At 37.3% G+C, this 25,306-nt stretch overlaps 7 protein-coding genes across 10 annotated transcripts; 4 read left to right on the plus strand and 3 right to left on the minus strand.

The window, feature by feature from the left end:
- On the plus strand, nucleotides 1-1,696 carry LOC125185439 (putative isoaspartyl peptidase/L-asparaginase 2). The gene is made up of 4 exons (XM_048081968.2): nucleotides 1-221; nucleotides 296-529; nucleotides 890-976; nucleotides 1,060-1,696. Exons 1-4 carry the CDS (start codon nucleotides 60-62, stop codon nucleotides 1,549-1,551), a joined length of 975 nt encoding a protein of 324 aa, XP_047937925.2. The 5' UTR covers nucleotides 1-59; the 3' UTR covers nucleotides 1,552-1,696.
- Nucleotides 1,697-3,582: 1,886 nt separating this feature from the next.
- On the plus strand, nucleotides 3,583-5,495 carry LOC125219078 (uncharacterized). The gene is made up of 3 exons (XM_048120942.2): nucleotides 3,583-4,223; nucleotides 4,644-4,829; nucleotides 4,910-5,495. The coding sequence occupies exons 1-3, from the start codon at nucleotides 3,741-3,743 to the stop codon at nucleotides 5,189-5,191; spliced, it is 951 nt and encodes a 316-aa protein (XP_047976899.1). The 5' UTR covers nucleotides 3,583-3,740; the 3' UTR covers nucleotides 5,192-5,495.
- A 989-nt stretch (nucleotides 5,496-6,484) lies between these two features.
- LOC125218940 (putative BOI-related E3 ubiquitin-protein ligase 3) lies at nucleotides 6,485-8,767 on the plus strand. The gene is made up of 3 exons (XM_048120754.2): nucleotides 6,485-6,693; nucleotides 6,778-7,109; nucleotides 8,210-8,767. Exons 1-3 carry the CDS (start codon nucleotides 6,591-6,593, stop codon nucleotides 8,723-8,725), a joined length of 951 nt encoding a protein of 316 aa, XP_047976711.1. The 5' UTR covers nucleotides 6,485-6,590; the 3' UTR covers nucleotides 8,726-8,767.
- Nucleotides 8,768-9,794: 1,027 nt separating this feature from the next.
- On the plus strand, nucleotides 9,795-12,058 carry LOC125217660 (receptor homology region, transmembrane domain- and RING domain-containing protein 2-like). Its single transcript, XM_048119177.2, has 4 exons — nucleotides 9,795-9,921; nucleotides 10,584-10,814; nucleotides 10,880-11,287; nucleotides 11,405-12,058. The coding sequence occupies exons 1-4, from the start codon at nucleotides 9,795-9,797 to the stop codon at nucleotides 11,788-11,790; spliced, it is 1,152 nt and encodes a 383-aa protein (XP_047975134.2). The 3' UTR covers nucleotides 11,791-12,058.
- Nucleotides 12,059-12,267: 209 nt separating this feature from the next.
- LOC125222954 (phenylalanine--tRNA ligase beta subunit, cytoplasmic-like) lies at nucleotides 12,268-18,037 on the minus strand. Of its 2 annotated transcripts, XM_048125863.2 has the most exons (20): nucleotides 17,909-18,032; nucleotides 17,286-17,369; nucleotides 17,133-17,188; nucleotides 16,938-17,038; nucleotides 16,596-16,725; nucleotides 16,383-16,498; nucleotides 16,078-16,144; nucleotides 15,759-15,800; nucleotides 15,282-15,323; nucleotides 15,040-15,116; nucleotides 14,682-14,808; nucleotides 14,429-14,596; nucleotides 14,079-14,207; nucleotides 13,885-13,986; nucleotides 13,578-13,709; nucleotides 13,425-13,499; nucleotides 13,030-13,137; nucleotides 12,828-12,923; nucleotides 12,666-12,749; nucleotides 12,268-12,540 (listed from the first exon to the last, which is right to left on the minus strand). In XM_048125863.2, exons 2-20 carry the CDS (start codon nucleotides 17,341-17,343, stop codon nucleotides 12,472-12,474), a joined length of 1,779 nt encoding a protein of 592 aa, XP_047981820.2. In that variant the 5' UTR covers nucleotides 17,344-17,369; nucleotides 17,909-18,032; the 3' UTR covers nucleotides 12,268-12,471. The 2 variants fall into 2 exon arrangements, with proteins under 2 accessions (XP_047981820.2, XP_088913954.1); XM_089057828.1 differs by lacking the exon at nucleotides 17,286-17,369 and having other exon boundaries at nucleotides 17,909-18,037.
- Nucleotides 17,693-19,876, minus strand: LOC148934494 (uncharacterized). Of its 3 annotated transcripts, none has more exons than XM_089057832.1 (3): nucleotides 19,618-19,876; nucleotides 18,817-18,925; nucleotides 17,693-18,242 (listed from the first exon to the last, which is right to left on the minus strand). In XM_089057832.1, exons 2-3 carry the CDS (start codon nucleotides 18,908-18,910, stop codon nucleotides 18,016-18,018), a joined length of 321 nt encoding a protein of 106 aa, XP_088913958.1. In that variant the 5' UTR covers nucleotides 18,911-18,925; nucleotides 19,618-19,876; the 3' UTR covers nucleotides 17,693-18,015. The 3 variants fall into 3 exon arrangements, with proteins under 3 accessions (XP_088913958.1, XP_088913957.1, XP_088913956.1); XM_089057831.1 differs by having other exon boundaries at nucleotides 19,590-19,876; XM_089057830.1 differs by lacking the exon at nucleotides 19,618-19,876 and adding an exon at nucleotides 19,112-19,312.
- Nucleotides 19,877-20,241: 365 nt separating this feature from the next.
- On the minus strand, nucleotides 20,242-24,855 carry LOC125224101 (protein TIC 40, chloroplastic-like). Its single transcript, XM_048127447.2, has 14 exons — nucleotides 24,477-24,855; nucleotides 23,938-24,049; nucleotides 23,727-23,784; nucleotides 23,615-23,632; nucleotides 22,951-23,248; nucleotides 22,724-22,833; nucleotides 22,566-22,626; nucleotides 22,232-22,304; nucleotides 22,012-22,052; nucleotides 21,474-21,519; nucleotides 21,113-21,207; nucleotides 20,920-21,023; nucleotides 20,747-20,794; nucleotides 20,242-20,653 (listed from the first exon to the last, which is right to left on the minus strand). The coding sequence occupies exons 1-14, from the start codon at nucleotides 24,685-24,687 to the stop codon at nucleotides 20,600-20,602; spliced, it is 1,329 nt and encodes a 442-aa protein (XP_047983404.1). The 5' UTR covers nucleotides 24,688-24,855; the 3' UTR covers nucleotides 20,242-20,599.
- Between the last annotated feature and the right edge of the window lie 451 nt (nucleotides 24,856-25,306).

The raw sequence follows: 25,306 nt of genomic DNA on the forward strand, positions 1-25,306 counted from the left end.
TTATAAGTGGAGTAGAGAGAAACGCCGGGCGGCATCCAAGAGAGAGAGAGAGAGGGGAAATGGGCGGTTGGGCTATAGCGGTGCACGGCGGCGCTGGTGTGGATCCAAACCTCCCTAAGGAGCGTCAAGAGCAGGCCAAGAAACTCCTCACTCGCTGCCTCGACATCGGCATCTCCGCCCTCCGCTCCTCTCTCCCTCCCATTGATGTCGTCGAGCTTGTAGTACGTCTTTTTTTTTTAATTTATAAATGGCTACATGCATGTGTTTTTGATCCATCCTTTAATTTTGTTTGTAGATACGAGAGCTGGAGAGTGATCCTTTGTTCAATTCGGGGCGCGGGTCTGCGCTGACTGCGGAAGGGACGGCGGAGATGGAGGCGAGCATCATGGACGGGGTCGGGCGGCGATGTGGGGCCGTCTCGGGCGTCACCACCGTCAAGAACCCCATCTCGCTCGCCCGTCTCGTCATGGATAAATCGCCGCATTCCTATCTTGCTTTCTCCGGAGCCGAGGACTTCGCCAAACAACAGGTTTGTTTGTTACTAGTATACACGTGAAAGAGATACTCCCTCCGTCCCAGATAATTCGTCCCAGTTTTCTATTTTGGTCCGTCCCACATAATGTGTCCCATTTCACTTTCACCATTTTTGGCAGTTGACCTCATATTCTACTAATTCATTTCTACTCACATTTTATTATAAAACTAATATATAAAGGTAGGATCCACATTCCACTAACTTTTTCAATCCACTTTTCATTATAATTCTTAAAACCCGTGCTTGGTCAAAGTGACCTGAATTATCCGGGACGGAGGAGTACTTTAATTAATATTGTTAGCCTAGCTTTTTTGTTTTTGAATTATAAAATGGTTTAACAATTGGTGAATTTAGGGAGTGGAGTTGGTTGACAATGATTACTTCATCACTGAGGACAACCTCGGAATGCTGAAATTGGCCAAAGAAGCCAATTCAATCATAGTAAGTAGTAGGAGTACTCCATAATTAAAATACTACTACTAGTTGGAGTGTTGGACAATTCGTGATTAATTGCATTTTGGCAGTTCGACTATCGGATTCCTCTGTGCGGGGCAGAGGCGGACGGTCCGCCGCTGAAGATGAACGGGCTCCCGATCAGCGTGTACGCCCCGGAGACGGTGGGGTGCGTGGTGGTGGACGGGGAGGGCCGGTGCGCGGCGGGGACGTCCACGGGCGGGCTGATGAACAAGATGTCGGGTCGGATCGGGGACTCCCCGCTGATCGGGGCGGGCACGTACGCGTGCGAGGCGTGCGCGGTGTCGTGCACGGGCGAGGGGGAGGCCATCATACGCGGCACGCTGGCCCGCGACGTGGCGGCGGTGATGGAGTACAAGGGGATGGGGCTGCAGGAGGCGGTGGACTTCGTGATCGAGCGGAGGCTCGACGGAGGCGGCCAGGCCGGGCTCATCGCGGTGTCGAGCAAAGGGGAGGTGGCGTGTGGCTTCAACTGCAATGGGATGTTTAGGGGGTGTGCTAATCAGGATGGCTTCATGGAGGTTGGGATTTGGGATCAGTAGACTCCAGAGTTATATCACCATAATGCTCCTTAGTTTTAATTACTGTTTAATGGTATTGCTTTTGATAATTTTCAATATGGTATGTGCTCCTTTTGTTTTTATTTAGTTGTATGTGTCTTGTTTAATGGCCTATATCATTTTCATACATCTTTTATCATTTTCTTACTACCCGCTTTTTGGTTACTTGGTTATGGAAAAGTTTGATGTCGCTACGGGAATTAAAAAATGTTAGTCATTTCGTCCCAACTTAAATACTCCTTCCATTCATAAAAAGTATGAACATTTGATTCGCCATTTATTTAAATACATAATTAATGAAACTAAGAAAGAGAAAAAAATAAAATAAAATAATTAAAATGTTGGTAGAGGAGAATAAAATTCACTTTATTAGAAATAAAGAGTTTCCAAAATAAAAAAAAATGCAACTACCTTCGTCTTCCAAGAATATGAACATATGATTCGGCATAAGTTTTAATAATATGGGCCAAGGATTAAGTGGACCAGTTCCTAATTCGACCCATATAACTCGATGGACAGAATTTCCAATGATGGCCCATAATCGATGCATCAAAATCTTGATTTTGTATAGTTTTTTATGGGGAGGGTGGTGGGTGGAATATAATTTGAAAATATTTTAATCGGTGATATATACTATACTGTCTTAGGTATTTCGCATTTAAAAAATGAATAAGTGATTTAATATATATTTACTCTTCTATGTAATTTAGAAAAATATTAAGTCTTTCCATTGGATTTTAAAATATTAATAGCTTGTGTAGTATTGGAATACTAGATTTAAGAAGGGTAAGTATATACCAATATTTGGAGGCAAGTATATATAGTAGTAGTACTAGTAGTTGTGTTGTTGGGATGGATCGAGGAGAAGAAATGAAGGCAATGATGAGTTAGTGAGAATACATAATGAGAATATATTCATTGTTTCTAATAAAGAATTACTCCATCTCTTTCATACCCAAGATTGTTTATTACACATAATGTTTTCATTGTCTGCTGTTCTAAACTTCTAATTATGTGTTAGTTTCTCTATTGGTAATTAAGAATTTAACGTCATGAAACCACACGTTCTAATATAAATTGTGGTGATAAATATTAGAATGAATCAAAATACAGACTACTATAAAGTCTATTACATAACTATTTTCTCTCTTCCTAGCTAGATTCAAAAACGGAACTACCATACACTAAATATTTATAATGTAGACAAGGATGCATTTTATTTTATAACAATGACAAGCAAGAATTTGCAAATTAACCAAATAATTAAGCAGTACTGTCACTAGGGCGCAATTCACATCAAGAATGTAGGATGGTACTTCCATAATTATGAGTCCAAAAATAAATGGGCAAAGCCCATGAATCTCCTATTACATTTATTGCTGTCCAAAGCATAATATATTAATACTAATGCCTTTGGACCCAAGGAAAATAAAAGCTTTTTTTTCTTTATCTCTTTCCACCTTTATGAAAAACACATTAATTTGGGATTCACGTGTCTCCATGTGTTGCAATTTTTTCTTCTCACTACAAATTAGTGTAACAACTTTCCATATTATAATAATTGTACTCTAATATATATAAAAAAGGTAAACGATCAATGAAGTTGATTGCTCAACCATTCATTGACATTACAATAGCAAAATGGTCGACGCTTTAATACATAGAATCGAAATAATTATGAAAGGAGATCAAACTCAAGAATGAAAACATAATATGGAAAGAAAAATAAAAAAATCATACCAACTCTTTAAAGAAAGGTAATTGCCAGCCCTAACGCAGCTGTCGCAGACTTTTTTCTACCCAACATTGATTCTCACTTATTTTCATTTTTCGTGTCGGTGAATGGTGATATACGGAACTAATTAATCAAAACAAATTCTACACTATATTAGTACAAATTTGATCAAAGTTATAGATGTATGTAATTACACAAGTTGTCACACCAATAATATCCACAGAAATTCATAGATAATCGTATTAAAATACCTATAATAAGGACTAGTAATAATAAATATGTCAGCCAATTTAAAATAATCCTCTGAAAATTGGATAAGTAGAATAGAATCAGCCCAGAGTCATTTTCTTTCAGTATTAGAAGTCTCTAAAATTCCAAATTCTGCAAAGCAAACTTTTCACACTCTTCACGCACTGAGAAGAGAAACAAACACACAATGCACGCGAAGACGGATTCGGAGGTGACGAGCCTTGCCCCATCGTCGCCGGACCACAACCGGCGGGCGATGTACTACGTGCAGAGTCCGTCGCGCGATTCGCACGACGGGGAGAAGACGACGACGTCGTTTCACTCGACTCCGGTGCTGGGGAGCCCCATGGGGTCGCCACCGCGATCGCACTCCTCCGTCGGCCACCACTCCAGGGAGTCGTCAACCAGCCGCTTCTCCGGCTCGCTGAAGCCGGGATCGAGGAAGGTATTGCCGAACGACGTCGGATCTGGGGGCAGGGGACCGAAGAATTGGAAGGACTGCGATGTGATTGAAGAGGAAGGATTGCTGGAAGATGAGGAGTCGCGGAAAGGCCTGCCTCGTAGATGCTATTTCCTTGCTTTTGTTGTAGGATTTATTGTGTTGTTTTCGTTTTTCGCCTTGATTTTGTGGGGAGCTAGCAAGCCGCAGAAGCCTAAGATCACGATGAAGGTGAGTTTCTCCTTTGACCACGCTTTTTTTGGTTGATTTCGATATTTTGTAGTTTGTTGAGCTCAGAATTGTGTTGAATCGAGAGTCAAGGCTTGTTAGCTCTGTGATTAGGATTTGCTCAACTTATTTATGTTGGATTGTGATTCATATGAATCAATTTATGTGGCATTGTGATTTCATTGAAAATTTGAATTGCGTTGAATATGGTGATGATGTTGTGGAGATCAAAAACAAGGCGAGTTTGGTTACTTATTTTGATGAAATTGTGATGAATTGTGAATTGTATGAATCAATTGGCGAAGGGTTTGTGATTTTGGAGTTGATTTGGTAGAATTTGAATTGTTTTTTGATGATGATGCGCAATTTTGATGTTGTTGAATTGAGATTGTGACATTTTAGTATTTTACTGAAATTAAACAGAGCATTACATTTGAGAGATTCATGGTTCAAGCTGGTTCCGATTCCACGGGGGTATCGACCGACATGATCTCCATGAACTCGACCGTGAAACTAACCTACCGCAACACAGCTACATTTTTCGGAGTTCACGTCACCTCAACTCCGGTCGCTCTCACCTACTCGCAGCTCACCATTGGCTCGGGCACCGTAAGTCTCCACTCTGTCAAACCCATCTGACAAACGCCGAGTGTCATCGAATGATTTTGGTTTGTGGCATTGCGTTGCAGGTGAAGAAGTTCTATCAATCGCGTACCAGCCAGAGGAACATGGCTGTGACTGTAATAGGCGACAAGATCCCGTTGTATGGAAGTGGTGCGAGCTTGAGCACCCCCACGGGGATCACCACGCTCCCTGTGCCGCTGAAACTGGAGTTCACAGTCCGGTCGAGGGCTTATGTTCTTGGCAAACTGGTGAAGCCGAAGTTCTACAAGAAGATCGAATGCTCTATCGTTTATGACACCAAGAAGCTCAACGTGCCCATCTCCCTCAAGAACTGCACTTACAATTAATGGGAGATGAGATGGTTGCATTGTTCATATCTGCTGAGGATTGATTGAGGTAATTTCATAGCACAATTTGTGTGAGCTTAGCAGCTAGTATTTATGAATACATGAGGCTAAGTTGAATAAGAACTCTTGAAGTTCTTCATGTGTCTGTTTATATTTTATCTAGGCTTTGTGTGACTTATTAATTTAATTTATTTTTGGTATATATTGAGTTTGGATGTATTCTTCAGTTGGGGTTAAGGAAGTGTATGAACTCTTTAGTAGTAGTACTGTAGTAGTAGTATATATACTTATATGTCTTACTTTACCCACTAGTTTCCATTTTGAATATTTGTTTTTATTTATTCTTAATTTCAATTTTTATGCTTTAGTTGAAGTACTCCACATCTATTATATGATTATATCCAAATAAGAAATGCTTATAATCATTTCAGCAATTAAGTTTGCAAGTAGGGTGTATTAATTTTTTAAATTACAGTTTTTAATTAATTGTTAATCATCATCCATAACTATATTATAAACTAGTATTTGTAAAAAAAATAAGTATGATTAATATAAAATATTTTGAGACACTAGATTTTGCATTTGTACAAGGCACCAGAAGCGCATTAATCTATTGCTATCACATCCACTAATTTGCCAATAATGATTACTAGAATTTGGTAAATAGTAAATTCGAATTAACTAGGCCATGATATTCTTCAGCAAGCATAAAGCAAAACGTTCTCCAAATTTTGCTTGATATAGTGATGCATCTTGCGATTAGGAATGATCCTAGGTGGGATTGATCGACTCTATCATCCGTCCATGTGTAACATTGGACAACTCCATAAATCAACTTCTCATGATACCCTCTCTCAATTGTGCAATTTTCAGATCTCGTTGTAATGTACAATTTTTGTCAAAAACTCAAACCCATACGATGGCAGGCAACATCAGCAAATCGACTTGAACCATCTTCCTCCAACAAATTTCATAAATTCCATTTGATGGATTCGTACGATGTCCAATTCATAAAAATATTCAAAGGAAAAATGAATATTAGTCCCTAAAATTATAAATTTTACCAAATTTTGGTAGCATTTCACCCAAACTTCAAAATTAATCTAAAATATTATAAATATAACATTTTATTTATTATTTTTCACAACATATTAATCATCATATTCGACTAACTTAAATGCATTTTTTTTTTCTTACTTAACATTGCTAACTCGCATAGAATAAATTTTGCCAACAATATCTTATCTAGGTAGCCAGCCTAAATAAACTTTTCTTTATAATTCGACTGTCAAAAGATAACAATTCAAAACCAAAAGCACTATAAGCAATTTATTCAAAATCAACACATGATTCGTCTTTCAAATTCAAAGCTCCACACTTGAATCAATTTCATCCATCAATGGATATGTATAACAGCAACGTCGACGGCCGGATTTCGCAGCAAGTGCCCTACTTCAACACCCCCAATCTTCTTGATCATCACCCCCCTTACATTCCTCCTTGTATTTGCCCTAATCTCCCTCCGATTACTTCTCTTTCGATGCGATTTCACCTCAATTTTCCTAATTTCTTCTTTAATTTTTCAGTTCAAGTTGCGGGCTTGGCTCCAGGCCTGCCTCACGAGGAGAACGAGCTGGATTCTCAGTGGAATTTAGGGCTCGAGGCGAAGAAAAAGCGGCCGATTGAACAAGTTTTTCTGGAGAATAATCTGAATAAAAGCAACAGCAGCAACAATTCTCAGATATCATCCGTGGATTTGCTGCAGCCCCGCTCAGTGTCAACCGGGCTGGGCCTCTCGCTGGACAATCCACGATTGGCATCTTCAGGTGACTCGCCCTTGCTCGGGCTGGTCGGAGATGCTCTTGATCGCGAGCTGCAGAGTCAGGATGCTGAGATTGATAGATACATTAAAGTTCAGGTGCGAATTGTGATTTTCTTGAATAATTTCCCCCTCTTTTAAGTGTTCAATGTTTGGTTGATTTGACTGTGTATTGTGTTGGATCGATATCTCTGCTTGTCTATGATAAATAGTATATATTGCTGGTGTGGATGATTTATGCTTCAATTTTGTAAATTGCTAGTCTTTTTAGTTGATATGGAGAGGTCATATACTGGTTTTGTATCAATGGAGTTACGTTTAAGTCTTGTGTTGTGGAATAAACATGTTCTCAAAAGCATTCTTTTTTCTGGTTTTAATGAAAACTTGAATCTTTTGAATAATCACAGCTGTTTGGACTTTTTTTTGTTTATGTTTCAACTTTGAAGGCTATCTAGTACTTGCGGATCCTTTCAAAGTGATATACTATGTGTTTACACTTTTGGTGTATGAACATGTAATTATGCAAAATCATTGTTTAAACATAATGCCTGGTCCATTGTATTTTTCTGCATTGCTCTTGGCTGTGTATTGCTATTATTTTGTTATGTTGCTTGGTAAGTTCTTTCTCAAGTTCGTACAACAACGAAAAACACATGCTTGATACTAGTGAATGTCATGAACATATTCAAAACTTTGAAAATGGACATGGCTGTTTGATTATAATCTTCTTGATGGAGCAAACATCTCGTTGCCCTTTTTATCCATCTCTCTTAATCTGCAAAGTTCATTTTCTGCAAATCCTAGGAATATCAGACTTGAAAGTTACAAACTTCATCTCCAAGCCTGACAAGACGAATTGTGTAGCATCATAGATTACAATAGATAAATTCATGTGTAGGTAGCATTTTAGAAGAAAATTCACTTTCTAGGTTTAGGATTTTCCCATCCTTGCTAGTACTAGTTTTTTTAACACCTAATTGTTTGCATTACGACCCAAATTTGAGGCAAAAGTGCAGCTCTTTTGCTACTGATTTACTCAACACTAATTGTTTGTTGAACTTTAAAATTAAATACAATTAAGCAACTTGGATCTAATTTTGTGCCAGAGAAATGTGTAGTTTTCCTAACTCTCTTTTACTTCTATTGTGATTACAATGAATTCCGTCTCATTTGGAAATGGTTTGATTATCTTTGGACAGGGTGAACGTCTGCGACAAGCTATTCTAGAAAAATTCCAAGCAACCCAACTCCAGACCTTGTCATACGTTGAAGAGAAGGTTCTGCAAAAGTTCCGGGAGAAAGAGGCCGAGGTGGAAGATATCAACAAAAAGAACGTGGAGCTTGAACTGCGGATGGAACAACTCGTTCTGGAGGCAAACGCTTGGCAGCAACAGGCAAATTACAGCGAGAACATGATCAACGCCCTCAAGCACAACCTAGAGCAGGCTTATGCGCAAAGCAGGGACAGTAAAGAAGGGTGTGGGGATAGCGAGGTTGACGACACGGCATCGTGCTGCAATGGCGGCCCGGTCGACTTCCTCCTCCCCAAGGACAGGAAGGAGTTGATGAGGTGTAAGGTGTGTAGATTGAAGGAAGTGTGCATGCTTTTGTTACCTTGTAAACATGTATGTTTGTGTAAAGAATGTGAAAGCAAGTTGAGTGTGTGTCCATTGTGTCAGTCCTCCAAGTACATAGGCATGGAGGTTTATATGTAATGAAATTATATGAATCTAATGCTGACTTTGTCTTAATCTCTATAGACTTGGTTCTAGCCTTTCATCACCATGCCATATTACTACCTTGATATGAATATCCCTTGAAGTCTTTAGTGCAAGTAAAGTCAAATCAACAATTCAATCTCAATCTTTTCAATTTGTATCAATTAAAAAAATATATTCAAATAGTAACATGTGATGTCACAATTCAGTCGTGGAAATGGTACTCTGATAATAGAAATTGATACCATTTGTGAGCATCACTCTTGTTTAATTCCCGTTTAGCATTATTTGTTTTGCTTTATACACATTTAATTATATTTTTGTACTTTAATTTGTTATTCTCCTTATTAATTTACTAGTATTGATACTCCCATTGTCCACAAAAAATAGTCTCATATGTGGACAACAGAGTTTTAATGCGAAATTATTAGTAAGAAAGCGAATGAAAAAAAGTGAGTTTAGTGTGAAAGAAAATTTCCATTTTTGAAGTGGAACTATTTTTTGTGGACATCCTAAAATGGCAAAATAAGATTATTTTTCGTGGGCGGAGGTAATATAAAAAACAAAACTTGAATTATTATTTGAAATCATAGTCTAGATGAATAAATTGAAATTTTATTTTTAATTAAGTTGTACAAATACTGACGTAAACAATAGTATTAGAATCAAAATAAATAAGGAATGGACATGGAAATTGGTGTTTTGTTAAAAATATTCGAAGGCACTTTTGCAGATCATGTTACTAACCATAATAAGACGGTCATTTTATTACTACAAAATATCCCAATATTAGTTGCTAATATTATACTTTTCCAAACAAAGATATTCATGCATGCATGTACCCCTAAATGGATAATCATTTGTTTAAATAGGAATCGTAATCTAGATGATCTCGTTAATCAAACATTAGCGAAATTCTTTTGCAAAAGCCCTAAAAAGTATTGCTGCACTATGGAAGTTGATGTTTTAATTTTCTAATTTTGCATGAATTTTGGGAAAATAGCAAGAAAGAATCAATTTTTTTTTCAAGGGAGAAAGATTGGAAATTTGTAAAGGTTAAAAAGAGATGTTGTATTTGTGGGTATTTTTGTGCTGCATTTTCTATTTCATGGGTTTTTTCGCAGCTTCTGGAAATGTGGTGATGATTACAAAGAATGTAACTTTGTCTTTCGACGACGTTGAAGCTCTCTTTGGTGAGTTATTTATTTTATTTTTATATTTTTTCCCCCTTTTTTCTTTTCATTTTTTGTAATTATATTATATCATTCATTTCATGGAATTTGGAATTCTTATGTCATATGTTTATGCATTTGTTTTTATATATGAGTTTTCTGTTTTGTGTCTGATGAAATGCTCGAGTGATTCTTGTTCAATCTATGTTTCTTGTTATATTTCTTTGTTTGTGGTTGAAAAATGTAACATGATAGCAACATCTAATCTGTATGGGAAATAATACCAGCCTATTGTCCACAAATCGGTTCATTATAATCTATCAGTCATGCTGAGTGAATGATCAAGAATGTCGTTTTTCGTGTCTGTAAATCCATAGCTTCTGATGACTGATGGTTTCTCTTTAGTAAATAATATGATAAACAAAGTTACTGTTGTGTCTCTGCATATCCATAGCTTCTGATGGTTGGCATTTAGTAAACAAAGTGATCAAGAAAGTATTTTTTTTGTGTCGATGTATATGCGGATGGATGGTTCTCTAGTAAACAAAACGATCAAGAAAGTCATTTTCGTGTGTGCATATATCTATAGCTTATGATGGCTCTGTAGTATACAAAAAGATCAAGAACGTCGTTTTTGTGTGTATATACACATAGCTATTGAAGATAGATTTGTGTTGTTGTAGCACCCACAGTGAAAGAGTCTGGAATAGGTGGGACTGTGAGCATTGCAGAGCCTTTGGATGCTTGCTCGTTACTGACCAACGAGATAGTTGCAAGTATGAACGGCACCAGGTATCCATTCGTCTTGATTATCAGAGGAGGATGTAGCTTCGAGGACAAGGTTAGACGAGCACAAGCTGCTGGATTTGAAGCAGCCATTGTCTATGACAACGACACCACCGATTTACTACCAAGTAATCTCCTTTTTTTCTTGAGAAACTCAGATTTGATGCTATTTTCATACGATCTGAACTTGCAGTGGCTGGAAATCCTGTTGGTATAAACATAAATGCAGTGTTTGTGTCGAAAGTTTGTGGGGAAACACTTGCTAGCTATGCTGCTGGTGCAGCTGATTTGCAGCTGTGGATAGTCCCGAGCTATGAGAACCCAGCGTGGTCTATAATAGCGCTGTCGTTCTCTTCTTTATCTGGTGTTTCAGCTGTGTTGGCCACTTGTTTCTTCGTGAGAAGGCACCGGTTCAGAGGTGAAAGGCCTCTAGCGCCCCGTGTGAGAGAGTTCCACGGGATAAGCAGTCGTCTGGTGAAGGCAATGCCCAGCTTGATCTTTACAGCTGTTCTTGAAGACAACTGCACCTCTCAGACATGCGCTATATGTCTTGAAGACTACAGTGTCGGAGAAAAGCTCAGGGTCCTTCCTTGTCGACACAGTAAGTCTTCGACTGAAATAATCTTGCCATGTTTCCTTTTTCGGTAAAGGAAACAGGCTAGCTAATGGGACGGAGGGGGCTATCTTGAAACTGATTTTTTACGTTGCGTTTTGACAGAATTCCACGCTGTTTGTGTCGACACGTGGCTAACATCGTGGAGAACATTCTGCCCTGTCTGCAAGCGTGATGCAAAAACCAAAACCACGAGGCCTACCGCGTCAGAGTCCACATCGTTGCTGTCAGCTTCCGTTCCCCCACCTTCGACTTCTTCGCCATCTTCCCTGGAGTCATCGTCACCCATGCGAATAGGGCCTTCAGTTCCACTCGTCTACAACCTGAGTGATGCGCCTCGCCTCCAACCCGAGGGTGCTTGTGCAGTGTCGTCTAGCACGACCAACTACACTTCGTTGTCGACTCTTAACTCCATCTACATGCTCCCATATATTCCAGGTGCCAGTAATGTTTCGTCGGGGTGTTTAGGCTCTTCAAGTCACGAGACGTAGGGAGTTGTCTGCGGGTTTTTTGTCGTTTGGTTCGACTCCTTGGGTGCTGTGAAGCTACCTAATTGTACATGGTATTATAGGGCAAAGTCTTAGAATCTAGATGTAGAAGGGAGGTCGTAACAGTGTGACTATATAGTATATATTGGTTGTTCATGCTGTAATAGCTCTTTATGTCAATTTAGTTCATTTTATTAAGTTCGTCCTTTTCATTATTCTTTGTTTTTGTAACTATGTTGAGAATATTCTAAACTTGTTTATAGTAACAACTTGCAACACATTCTTGTACTTCATGATTTTTCTTCGGAGGGAATTATTGATAATGGCTTCTTTGTTTATTTTCTTTTGGAGACTAATCTACTTATATTTTTGTGTGAAATAATGACTACCTGAGGTAGAATATTACTTTAGCCTACAATCTGAGTACAAAATGCATGACCAAGTGTGGAAACAAATTATAACCATATATAATTTGTATAGTTGGATCAAACATAAAAGTTTTGGTTTTCATGTAAAAAACATACAATTAATTCCAACAAAATATGACTTGATCTCAAGTATTAGAGAAGCTGAGAAACCATGTGTCAAAATTTACATTAAAATGTAACAGAATGAAAACCATAGCCTTTCCTATCTATCTCCTCCATCGACGATTCAAACTTCAGTATATGGTTTTGTTAGGCTTTAGAGTAATTTCTCAATGTCGATTTCCACAAATGAGCACGGGTCTGGAATGTCAAAGTTATGCAAAACCTGCAATCAAACATGAAGTGTTCTCATGGATAGCAAAACGTGGTAACGAGCTACAAGAATCTAAATCCTGAAAACTTGTAAAAAGGCAAAAATAACTGAGTAAATGGGTCGAATGATCAGTGTACCTGTGGATGCACGATTCCAAAATTGCCAATTTTCTCTCCTTTGAATATGATGTGTGCTTGTCTACCTTTAAGATACTCCGGCTCCTGCAGCCAGGACATTGTAGTGAGCATATCATTCGAGACTAGATCTATATGACACTGAAGAGCTAAAACAGGACGTACATTTGAACTTTCTATGTAGTAGCCTGTCTTGTCACCAGGTGATACAAATGGAGTTCCCATTACTTCCATGATTCTATCTACAAGGCCATGTATAAGCTGAAAGAAAAGGAATCTCGTTTACTTATAATGTGGCACGAACAAAGTGACAAAGCCGACTACAAGTTACAACTTACAAGTAAATTAAAAGGTTAGAAATGGGTACCTCAAATCCAGAGGTAGATCCACAATGTAAAGCTGCAAGCTTTCGATGATTGGATGCACCAACATCTTTTTCCTTATCCAATTGCACCACATCACCCACTTCAAATATCTAAGAAACAAAATATTCATGCTCTTTAGTAATGTACAATGTGGGAATTTCATAAAATGGCATTACATGAAAGCATATGGATCGTGTCTAAGCCACATGATCACAAAGAGTTGCAATTCATACATGCATAAAAATAGAAGGGAAAAAGTAATTTAATGTAAAGTCAACTGCTGTATGCATTTGTTTCTCCTTCGTTTCCTACTGTACAAGTTGTGTCTGTCATTACGATGAAACTATTCCTGCTAATATATGCAGAAGCAGCAAGAATGTAAGGAAGTTATAATTACTTTGATTGGTTTTGGATGATCTTTATTGTGCCCAACTGTTTTCAATATGCCGGGCATAAGAGTGGTGCGGACAACCTGAAACGAGTAGATCAACAAAATTAACAAGCCAAAAATATATAAAACTGGGAAAGTAGCATTGAAAATTAACTGAACCTCAAAATCCGCTGAGCGAGGATTTCCATTAATCGCTGCAGTTTTGTCTTCCTCACGGTTAAGCATGGTGGAAATTTCTTTGCTTGAGCATAATATCCAAGTCAAAACCTCGGTGTAACCAACTGTTGCAATCTAAGAGGAGTAACACTAAACCAGGTCAAAAGCAAGAAACTCCAGCTGAATAGAAAAAGTGCTCAAAGTTACAAGCAGAAAAGATATTTGGCAGAATGAATTAACATTGAATATTAAACATTGAAATGATTAATTATAAGCAAAAACATAGAATATTAAATCTGTATCATCCTACCTCTTCTCGAATAAGATCACTGAACTTATTCAATAATTGTGGCTTCACAGATGGAAATGTTATCTTTGGAATTTCATTGTAGCCATAAGCAATAGCCACATCCTAAAAAAGAAGGAAAAGAGGAACAATTGTCAGGTCTACAAAGGCAATGAGCAGATATAAATCAAGCATAAGATGAAGATGAAACTAGATACCTCGGCCACATCACAAAGATGAAGAATGTCACTTCTAGTGGGAGGAACTGATATTGTGAAGCTGGCTTCATTCTTCTCTGATATCAAGTGCTTGGCATGCAATTGCATTTTATTCAACAGACAAGCAGACTGAAATATATATAGATGTTAGTCTTAAGTTAAACCATCTTCGCAGCTTTTCTGTCCCTAGTCATCCTACATAGGCTCGAGCTAATAATGATACATCTCATCAAGATGTATATATCTATTATGATTGTCAGCTTTTTGATCTCTTAGTAGTAACTAGTATCCCCATGAGGCATAAATGACAACAATCAAGGAGGAAATTGATCATCGAAAGAATATGATACCTCATGGGCTGGCAGGGATACCCCAATAAGCTTGGTGATGTATGACAAAGGAACCTCCATTTGGTAAAGAGACAGATCTGGCGAAACATATGATCTTCCATCGGTGTAAGTCACTTCGACGGGCTCAACCTCAAACTTCCTTTCACAATACATTGAGAACATGGTAACCTGCATAAAAGGCAACACAAGTACTAAGAAAAACGAGAGACGTCACAGTTCAGAAATTAGAGAAGCAGATCTATTCTATATATACCATTGTGTTCAAAACAATATTGGCCTTTGTCAAGTCTGTGGCAGTGCACTCAATAAATACATTCTTTGTCTTCAAGGTAATGGCAGAATGTGCACCATTAATAATTGGAGGCAAGGACAAAACAGTTCTGCAGAAAGTGTCGTGGCATTTATCAGATCAAATGTTAAGCAAGCAGAACAGCAGCCAGAAGCACTAAAAAGCTAAGTTGTCACTATTAGACATGAAATTTCAAGGAATAAAGATTATTAGGCACACATATGAAGATAAACAAAACTACTATGTCTAGGACACAACTAGTGCAAAAGAAGAGTACATGACTAATAGCACAATACCCTATGATTGAGGGAAAGTAGACTACCTTCTCTGGTCATATATGACAGGGTAAACTGGTGATCCCTCAATTATATGTAAGAACTTCTTCAATTTCAAATCTTTCTGCCAAACAAATTAAGGGAATGTATGATCACAAATCACAAAACCATAATCATTAACCAGTGAATCCATTGAAATAGAATTGGCTGCCGAGGAACAACTCGCAACAAGAACTTGATGTCTACTGGTACAAAATACAACATGTAAGTAATGAAGTGTATGGCTCACCTTATAAAATTCCATTAGCTCGTCAGCTGAGAAGTTCCTTGTCTGAGAAATTGGAGATTCAACAGATTCAGCTTAATAAATGAAAAGAATGTTTATAATATTAAGCAATAAGCATGCAGCTATTAATAATTATCAAAATGGAATGGCTCTAATCTAATTATCAAAACGGAATGGCTCTATAAGTGGTTTTGAGTATACCAATATTTGAATATGTGAAGAACGGGAAACTGGCAGGTTTCTTTATATATCAAGTACTATTCCAGTAACACAGTATGAATATATATATTAACTTTGCACCACATGTCACTATGTAAGGGTTACCTTCTATTGCTAATAGTTTTATTGAAAGAGATGACAAATTGAATATCACCATTTTAACTGAAAAGAATTTGTGAAGTTTGAGTCCTTCACTGCTATCACATCATTCCTGAAAATAATTATTAGATTCACAAAAACTTCAAACATAAATAAAAATACCTGTTTTAGTGGGGTGAACTTTATGTCTTTTGGTGATAAAGCCTGAAAAATCACACAGAAATAATTGGTTAAATGCTAATTTCGTGTCCATCGAAGAGAATGGTGCAAACTGCAAACGGGATGAGGCCATCTTTTGAGATTTAAAAGTTGGAGGGCAAGCTTTACCTAGCTCTTATGTTTCAAATTGGAAACAAACCAAAAAGGATAGTTAACCAGTCAAAGTAGCACAGTAAAATCTAGAATGAGTAAAGAAAGATCATAACTATAAAAGCAGTAACTCCCATGGGTATTACAAAATAGTAGAAGAATATACTTATACCTCATATGTAAAAGGGCCTTCTATTGTATCCAAATCATGTGTACCGATTGCAACCAAAGTTCTTCGCCTATATACATGCAAGGAAAGAGATAGAAATAAGAGGCCAAATAAGTGAAGTTCAAAATCAAAAGGAAATTACGAGAAATGGTAATTCTATCCAGATTCCAGAAAAGGTTGCTGAAGGCATCCAAACGCCACCTTGATACAGTTAAATCACCTTATACAATCCTAATATATAATTCATGGAGTTTCTTTTATGAAAGAAGGATAAGTAGTCAGTTGAGTCTCAGATTAAATAGCTTTACCGGCAAATATTCTGGTGAAGGCGGTCTTGAAGATCAATGAAGCTATTATATCGAGCTTCATCAAATGTAACACCTCTTAAAACAGCACACACAACATATGGGCGGATCTGAGATGTCTGTATTAAAAGAAAAATGACTAATCAAGCAGCAACCCAACTAAGAAAATGATAAATAAATAATTTATCAAATGAGCTAGCTTTATTCTGTTCGAACCTCTGGTTTGACATGCATTTTGAGCATAGATTCCTTGCTGATGTTCGCAACAGTATAAGTAGGTATTGGGTCAAGCCCAGCAAATATTCGCAGAGCTTGTGACAAACCCTCGAGGCAAAGTAAATCATATCTGTCCGTATAAATCAAATCAGGAAATGGATAGCAAATTTTGCTAATCCGAACCAATTGAAATTGATCACACTTCACTAGCACATAGTACTATGATATTTTTTTACAATAACTGGGAATTAACTCGTTTTAATCATCTTATTGGACCTACATTGCAGCAGCATCTACATAACAAGATTGGCAATAATTAAAAAATTACTAGTATACTACTACCTATTAGCTGGAACTTCAATTTTATAAATCACTTCCTCGTCTTCAGACGGTTCCTCTTCTTCCAAATGCTTCTCTTTTCGTATAATTGCCTTCTCCGTCGTCTGGTTCCACATTAATCCAAAAATTCATCAATTACAACTTAAAAAATCCAGCTTTTCTCAAATTTGACTGGTAGTAATAAAAATTTATACACACCACATCGTCGAGCTCGATTCCAAACTTGAAGCACAAGTCTTCAAACTCTTCTTGAGCTTTAGAAATGGGAAATGAATCAGATTCCACTAGCTTCAACGAGCTTATACAAGTACGAATATAGACGTAAATAGATAGGGAAAGTAAAATGCATACTGTAGGTGCGCCCTAGAGCTGCGAACAGACGATCTCGGCCTACCCTAACGGTGGGCATGGTGGTTTGCGGCGCGCCGATTCAATCTGCTCAACTCTTTTTTTTTCGTTATTTCATCGCTTTGATGAATTTTGGGCTGTTAAACTTTTCTAATTTATTGGGCTTTTTACTAAAACAGGTTGTAGTTCCGGGCTTCTTTAAACATATGGCTTTTAATTACTATAGTTTCGGTTTGAGTTTTGAACTAAATTCAGTCTTTCGGTTTAGGAAAAAACCGAACCGAATCCCGAATGCTCACCCCTACATTACATAGTAAATGAGGATGATATTCAGAATTATACCAATTAATTTATTTTTTTCTAACTTGGATAGAGAGAGAGAGAGAGAGAGATGCCGTATAGAAGAAGAATTTAAAATAGGTATGTTATGATTCATGTAAAGGAATGGAAGTCCAATATGCTCATCACTTTTATAAATGTCAACTACAAAAATGCTGAGTGGTAACTGAATTCCATATCCAAACAAAAATGAAGAAAAATCATGAAAATAAATAAAAATAAGACCAAACACTAGACTTCTTGCCTCAATACACAAACTCTGATCATGGAAGTGAAGCAGGTCAAACCTATCGATAATCTCGGTGCTCATTTGTCAAGGGCTCTCCTGCTCATATGCGTCCGGCTCCTCTGAGGAAATCAGAGCTGAAACTACCTTGTACTAAGATAACATCAGCTATTCTTGTTTTGCACGGTCTGATGATGGGTCGACTTCAGTTGGTCCCAGCTGCTGCTTTATGCTAGCCTTTGCATCTGCTAGGAATCTAGGATCTGGCTCGTGTTTGTCCAATGGGGGCTCTTTCATGGCCGAGATGATATAGAGTACGATAACCACATTTACGGAGATCACTGCAAGGATTCCACTCCACAATGTCAGGGCTTCATGGGACAAACTAGCTGAACCTGTTCCAAATACATGAGATAAGAGTGGCAGCAACTTTGTCTTTCACAAACATATAATTGCAAATCACCTTTTTGGCATTTAATAAAATTTGGTAAAATTTTGAACAATTCATATAAACTATGTTTGTGGTAGTGGAGTTTGATAAATGTGGTTTTCAGCCATATAATCTTGAGTGAAACCAAAGAAATGGTTGCAATTTGAAGTGTGTGAGTCACTCTAAGGAGATAGCCTTCACTCTTCTGACAAGGGGTCATTCAGTTTGAGCGATAGGATAGATTGATAATACACTAGTATTACTTTTAACTGAATACGTGAGGATAAGACAACCAAACAAGCTCAAAATTAATCAATCCTTTAAAAGGTAGATCAGCTTGGAATATTTTTATCTATCCATCATGTCACTCAAAGTGAACGCCTCAAAGAGTAATCAAGGAGATGCATCTACTACTAATCACCACCAGCAATCAGGTATGTCAAATAGAAGGCATATTTAAAGAAGCTTGAAACTAAAAAGAAGCTACAAATCAACAAAGTGAGAAAATGGATGAGATAAAGTTGTGAGGGCAAGATTACCAGGGAAGAAATTATGGTTGAACCCATATAAAACTGCAATAGGCACGGTCCACATAAGTGCCGATGCAATTAAGAACTTGCTCATGACTTCCATTACAGCTCCTCCAATCTGTAGACATGTTAGATCACAAGGTATGAAATAAGTAGGACCGGTGCTTTGCAATGAACAAAAAAGCTAAGAATTATGCAAAGCCAGGATCACAAGGAATAATCCCAAAGCTTATCTGATACATGATTGAGCCAAAAGTGGTAATTTACAATCTAACAAAATTGATTGTGAGTGAAATCATCTTACATGGAAAACTGTAGCGCTAGTATTGCCTTTTTATGCGACAACCATGGATTTGAGTTGATCAAAGCAAAACAGCAACGTGAAGATGATGTAATGAGCTTGTTATCATCAAAAGCATCATTTATTATAACTTCCCTTCTTCTAGATATACTAGTATACTCCAGATCTTCATCTGATGTAGATATTTTAGTGAAGCTTCCAAATCTATGAAGATCGAGATAAAATCAAATCTTATAATCATATGAAGGGAGGCATTCAAAATATCACTTTGAACTTCGACACAGTTGATAAGCTCAAATAACTTTCTCGGCAAAAACACAAACACCTTAACTTGTGAGTGATCATCGAGAACAAAACAAAGAAATTCCGAAAACGTAATCTTCGAACAGGCAAAACACAATAAAAAGGCCCAAATCACCCAACATCAACGCATCATAATTGAAAAATCAACAGACTATTAGTGCATTGGAGCTAACGGAACCTGCAATTGAGAACAGGAAGAGGCTCACTTCAACGAAACTCAACTCAACTCGGTGTAACTCCTCTATCACTACAAATATACTCCTTTATTCGTCAGCAAACTCTTTCAATCTCAGCTCCACTGTTGGATTTGGAGCAATTGATCGCTAATAATTGAACCGACAGAGCCGTGAATTCTCGAGGAATTTGAGAATGGGAGAATGGAGAATTTGAGAATTACTGTAGTTGGTTTAGTTAGAATTTAGCCTTTCGAAAACAAGAGCATTAAAACATTTTTCTTCAAACTACTACTCCTTCCCTACCCTAAAAATATATTTTTAAAATAGTACCAAGTTTAATTAAAAATTAGTAAAATAAAAAAATATTTTAAAATAGAAAGTTTCTATATTTAATTCCAATTTCAAATACCAAATACGTCTACCTCTTAAGTATATTTTTTATAATTTTATTAATAAATAAATTGATAAATTTTTCAAAAAGTAATTTGTGACAACAAGGAAAATAAAAATAATTCAATTATATACCCCCAGGCCCCAACTTCGAACCCATCTTAACATATTTTTTTCTAATTTAAATTGAATTATGCAATTTCTGTAACAATTTCACATGCAGACAGATTGAATAGTTTGTCCACGTTTTATTCCTCAGTTGCATTAAATTCACAACCAACCAGATATGATAACTCATGAGAATATGCAACATCTCAGAAAATCTCAAACATCATTCACCAAAAAAACTAGAACAGCTGAAAATCGTATCTGAAACTAGTGAGGGGGTTTTGGTTTAACAACTAACAAAAACCAAACCAACACTTGAAGAAGCACCATCCCAAAGTAAAACAATGTATTCGCAGGTGGAGGAAACGCAAAAATGTTGGCAATCGTACTTGTAGCACGGGGCTTGCTGATGCATCGAAGATTATGAAGCTCGTTCCATACGAAATTTATCCGGGGAAATTAAAGCACGTTCATAGCCTTGCTGCTTTGGTAGGAGATGGACAGAATCAAGAGTTTAAGGTGAAGTTCCCGGGAAGAGCTCGGATATTTTATTGAACACGTCCATAACCTAAGAGAGAATATGAAGATTCAAGCATTAGCAAAAACTGAACATGGAATAATAGTTTGATTGAACTGATTATGTTAGGCCTTTAGCTTTTACCTCTTTGTCATTTTGGTACTTGGCGATACTTAGAGGGTTCTGAGAGCACTGCAAGAATGAGGAAAATCAAAAATAGAAGCTGACACACATAGCAGTGCAACATAACACAAGAGAGTACGATGAGAGGGGGGAGCGTTTAAGTAGATTGGATGAGAATTGAAGAAATTGCTTACATCTAAGATGGCTGCTTGGACTCTTGGATTTTGAAATGCCATAGCAACATCGGGATTAGCCATAATTTTGGATATTACTTCATCAGGAGTGAGGCCTATTTGATCTGCATTAAGTAAACAGAAGGTGTAAATATTTGCAACATATCTCCTTATCGACATTAGATATCAACAAAGTAAAATGGGCAATACGCACCAAACTGTTGTTTGATCTCAGGGCTGCTGAGATCAAAGTTCTTCAACGTATCCATCATGCGACTGTCCCATTCAGGATTTCCCCCCATATTATTTCTGAAAACATAAAGTAGAATAAAACATTACTGTTATATAAGATCCTGCATGATCCAGTATAGGCAACCACATCAACAGTTCAACCAACCAACCAAACAAACCAGCAACTAATTCATATTCTAAATGCTCTGAAGTTGACGCAATACATACACAAACTTACTTAGCAGAATGGAGCGAAACTAACATATTTTAATGTTTTGAGTCCATGGAAGAAGCATCTACTATCTTCCAAAATTGTAAACCAATGGACATAAAGATGTACTTACAACATATCTTGAAGTTGCTGACGGTACACTGGATTTTGTAGCATCCCTGTAGCATTACATGGATAAGGTAATTAGAAATTTTCATTGAAGAGTTTAGGATATAATTCATAATTATATTCATTAGTAAAACTTAAGGATCTCACCCCTTTTACCCTCCTTTTCTTAATTAAGATTCTGCTTCAGAAAGAAAGTTTTGAAATGAAAAAATCTAGAATTCTCATAATTTAGTCCACAGCAGAGTGAGAAAATGCCACTGCTGTATTACAAACAAAATCTTTCTGAAAGTTTTCAGCTTTGCATTGAACTAGTCAAGAATAAATCAATAAAGTTTCTGAGGTTCCCAATTCCCTTTTCTTTCCTTCTATTGTTAATATATTTCAATTAAGCCACTGGAATAGCAAATGAGAAAAAAAACATGCTTTGCAAAACCTTCAAACGTAATGGATATGAAACAGTATATGTTCACCACAAATTAAAAACTAGACAACAAAAATCAAAGCTCCCATAAAATTTGAAGTGTGTGGAGAGTCAAATTTACATTTAAAGGTGGTAGGATTCCTCATCTCCTCTGGCAAGTAACTGCAAATAATAACAAACCAATAAGAACTCCCAGTAGTAGGCACACGATAAAAATAGTTTGACCTTCTATATGGGACAACATTTCTTTTACCTCTAACAGGTCTCAGCTCTCATCCAATATGCATGTGAAATTAATAACAATGTAAAACCATTCAAAGTAAAGGTATAGGATATCTCACGGGAAAACCATTTTCTGAACGGTTGGATCTTCCATCATTTTCTCCAATGCATCCACTGACAAGAGGGGGTTACCTGTTTATTTATGGATGAAAATTTAATTGATTTCTAATTTGTGAAAGAAGTTTAAATGAAGCAAGAAACAATCTAAAAACTGTAAACATGGTCTCTTCTCAAGCTTCATCTTTTATGGATAAGAACAAATAAATTTTTATTATAATATGTTACATGTAAAATCTTATAAATATTTTTAAGTTTAACAACTCCAAGTAGGTTTAGATAGTTCAGAAAGTAGTTACAAACACTAAACTACACAGGAATGCAGTCCGAACTTACTAGTAGAGGGACCCTCTGATGCCCCTGTTCCTTGGTTTGAAGCCGTGCCATTTTGAGAAACCTGTTGGAAGATGCTCAAATGATTCAATTGACCAAAATGTGATAACATCATAACAAATTACAAGTCCAGACAATGTGACTGTGAGGGTCCAACTTACTTGCTCGGATGACTGTGAGTAATTATTGGGTGGATCTGTAGGCACCGATTCCTTGTAGTCTTCAAAAGAACTTTTCTGCACCGTCTCCTCTGGGGAGACATCTACAAATGCTGAAAATGGAGCATGTATACTCAGATCCGATGAATATTGGCGGAAGAACATAAGGACGGAGGATATGTGGAAACGGAAATAAAAGATGTGACATATTTATAAAGGATTATATATACCGTATTTCTTTGGTGCATCCTGCACTTCTACTTTATTGTTAACAGATGTTGGCAGAGGATCCTCCACTTTTGTTGCAGGTATATCAGTTATAGATTGAGAAGCTGCAGGAGCTCCACTCTTGAAGGAAGGAGCTCCACTTTTGAAGGAATCTGATGCCGAGCTCTTTGATTGTGGTTGTGGTGGTGGAAACGGGAAGGGTGAGCCAGGTGCAAAGGCAGTGTTTCCAAATGGGTTATTTTGATTTTGAGTATTCATCTGTTGTGTGAAGGTCTTAAAAGCTTGTTCCATTGCATATTTCTGCAGCAATGTGATTTTTCAAAAAAAGTCAGACTAGGAAAGGAATGGGAGTGGCGATTTATGATTGACCATTTTTCCACACTAATGACACTATACTAATACACATGTTCCAATGTAAGATTCGTGGATAAAATAAAAAGTGAACTAATGGACCTCAATCACTTGATCCATTGCATGTAGATCAGGAAAAAAGAGGAACAAATAAAAAGGGAAGATGACAAGTAAAAGAAGCATGAATATAGATGTATTTTCTAATAGTAGCACTGTTATTTCAGCTGATGCTACAAAAATCAGAGAGAGATCACAATAACGGACTATAACTAACAAAATGAACGAGAACAATAGGGCAGTAAAGGCGTGACTCACCTTTACTCTTCCAGCCACCTGTAATGTAATGAATGTAGGTCAATAAAATGTTAAAGAGCATAATTAAGTTGGAAGAAGAGTAATGAAACTTCTGTGACAAAGCACGGCTTACCCATGTAAAAAGTGCTGAGAGGCCAACACCAACACCAATCCAGAAGAGAGGCGAGCCCCTATTTTGAGAGATCAAGAAGTTGGGCAATGATTACGCCAAGGATGAGAGAGTGCATGCTAACAAAATCATACTACTATCTATGTGGAATATATAAAATTATAAGATCATAGCTGTGAAGAAAGTGGTAAGAATAACATCGATGGATTATTACACTTGAGAAGAACTAGGTGGAACTGAAATCTGTGGATTTGTACCAACAGACGATGTTTGTTGGCCACTAGAAGCAATGCTAGCAAAACAATCCCTTGCAACTTTCTCCGCCACTGAAATGATCGAATTAACAGTAAAAAGAAAACTACATCAGATTTAAATTATTGAATGCAGTAACAAACACAGGAAGCAACACACAAAGCTTGTTACAGAGGCCAATAACAAAACAAGCACTGATGGATGCAAACTAACTCGCTAAGGAAGAGAAGATACTATACATTACATTGTTATACAGTTCATTGATTTAAAAGTGAGTTTAGAAACAAACTCATGAATTCACAGCGATATATTTGCAATTAATTTCTAGCTTCCCATAACTGCCTACAGCACAAAATAACATTTTATTTTCTTTAGCCAATCATCAACTCCTCTCAAATTAGGGATTGGATACAGATATAACACGAACATCATGCTTTCCGATAAAGAAATTACATATTAATCCGAGAAACATATAAACTAAACAAAATTGTATTCATTTACCTATAGTTCTGGTGGCTTTCCTCGCCTCGAGCAGAGAAACAACCGAGACGGAATGAGCAGGATTGCTCTTCCTGCAACTTGTCCCCGTTTTTCTGAGTAAATTTGGAAGACCTACAAATTGTTTGCTGGAAAGTGGAATTAATGAGTTCCTCGGATTGGGGGAGACTCCTAACACTATTTTGGGTGACGAAACCATTCCCAAATTCTCCATTTTTACCAGTAAAATCTAGCTACTAGCAGCTCAGTTTATCGAAATAGTAGTTGAGAGAGAGAGAGCAAAGGCTTTACGCGTGAACGCAACTCAGGGAAAGTGTTAACGATATGCGTAATTGATTCGGATCTTTCAAGCGGGCCGACGGCACCCGACCCGATTTATAAGACAGTGAGTCTTAAAGCTCATTTTAGTTCATTTTGTAGTCCTTAGGGCATCCACAGGGGTGCGGATTTCAGCCGGGACATCCCGACGTACTTCTCAAAAAATACCTTCTGTCATGTCATAAGTATCTCTCACTGCACTGCCACGTCATAAGGATATCTCACTGCATAATGGCGGACATCCCCAAGGATGTCCCGAGGATATCCCACTGCATAACGGCGGACATCCCGGCCGACATCCACAATAATAAAAAATCACAAATTCACAAATATGCAATTTACAGAATTAAAATTTCGACACAATTACGGAAAAAATGCAACGATTTTATTTTAAAAAACATACATATTTAAATTTTAAAAAAAACCATCCCAAACCAAAAAGCAATTCAAACAAAGAACATGTTATGCTTTGAATCTCTATAGTTTGCCGCTAGCCGAACGGGTATATATAGAGT

The sequence above is a fragment of the Salvia hispanica genome, chromosome 1 (assembly GCF_029641045.1).
Source record: "Salvia hispanica isolate PSC_SH4W2 chromosome 1, Shi_PSC_v1, whole genome shotgun sequence".
Taxonomy (NCBI): Eukaryota; Viridiplantae; Streptophyta; class Magnoliopsida; order Lamiales; family Lamiaceae; genus Salvia; species Salvia hispanica.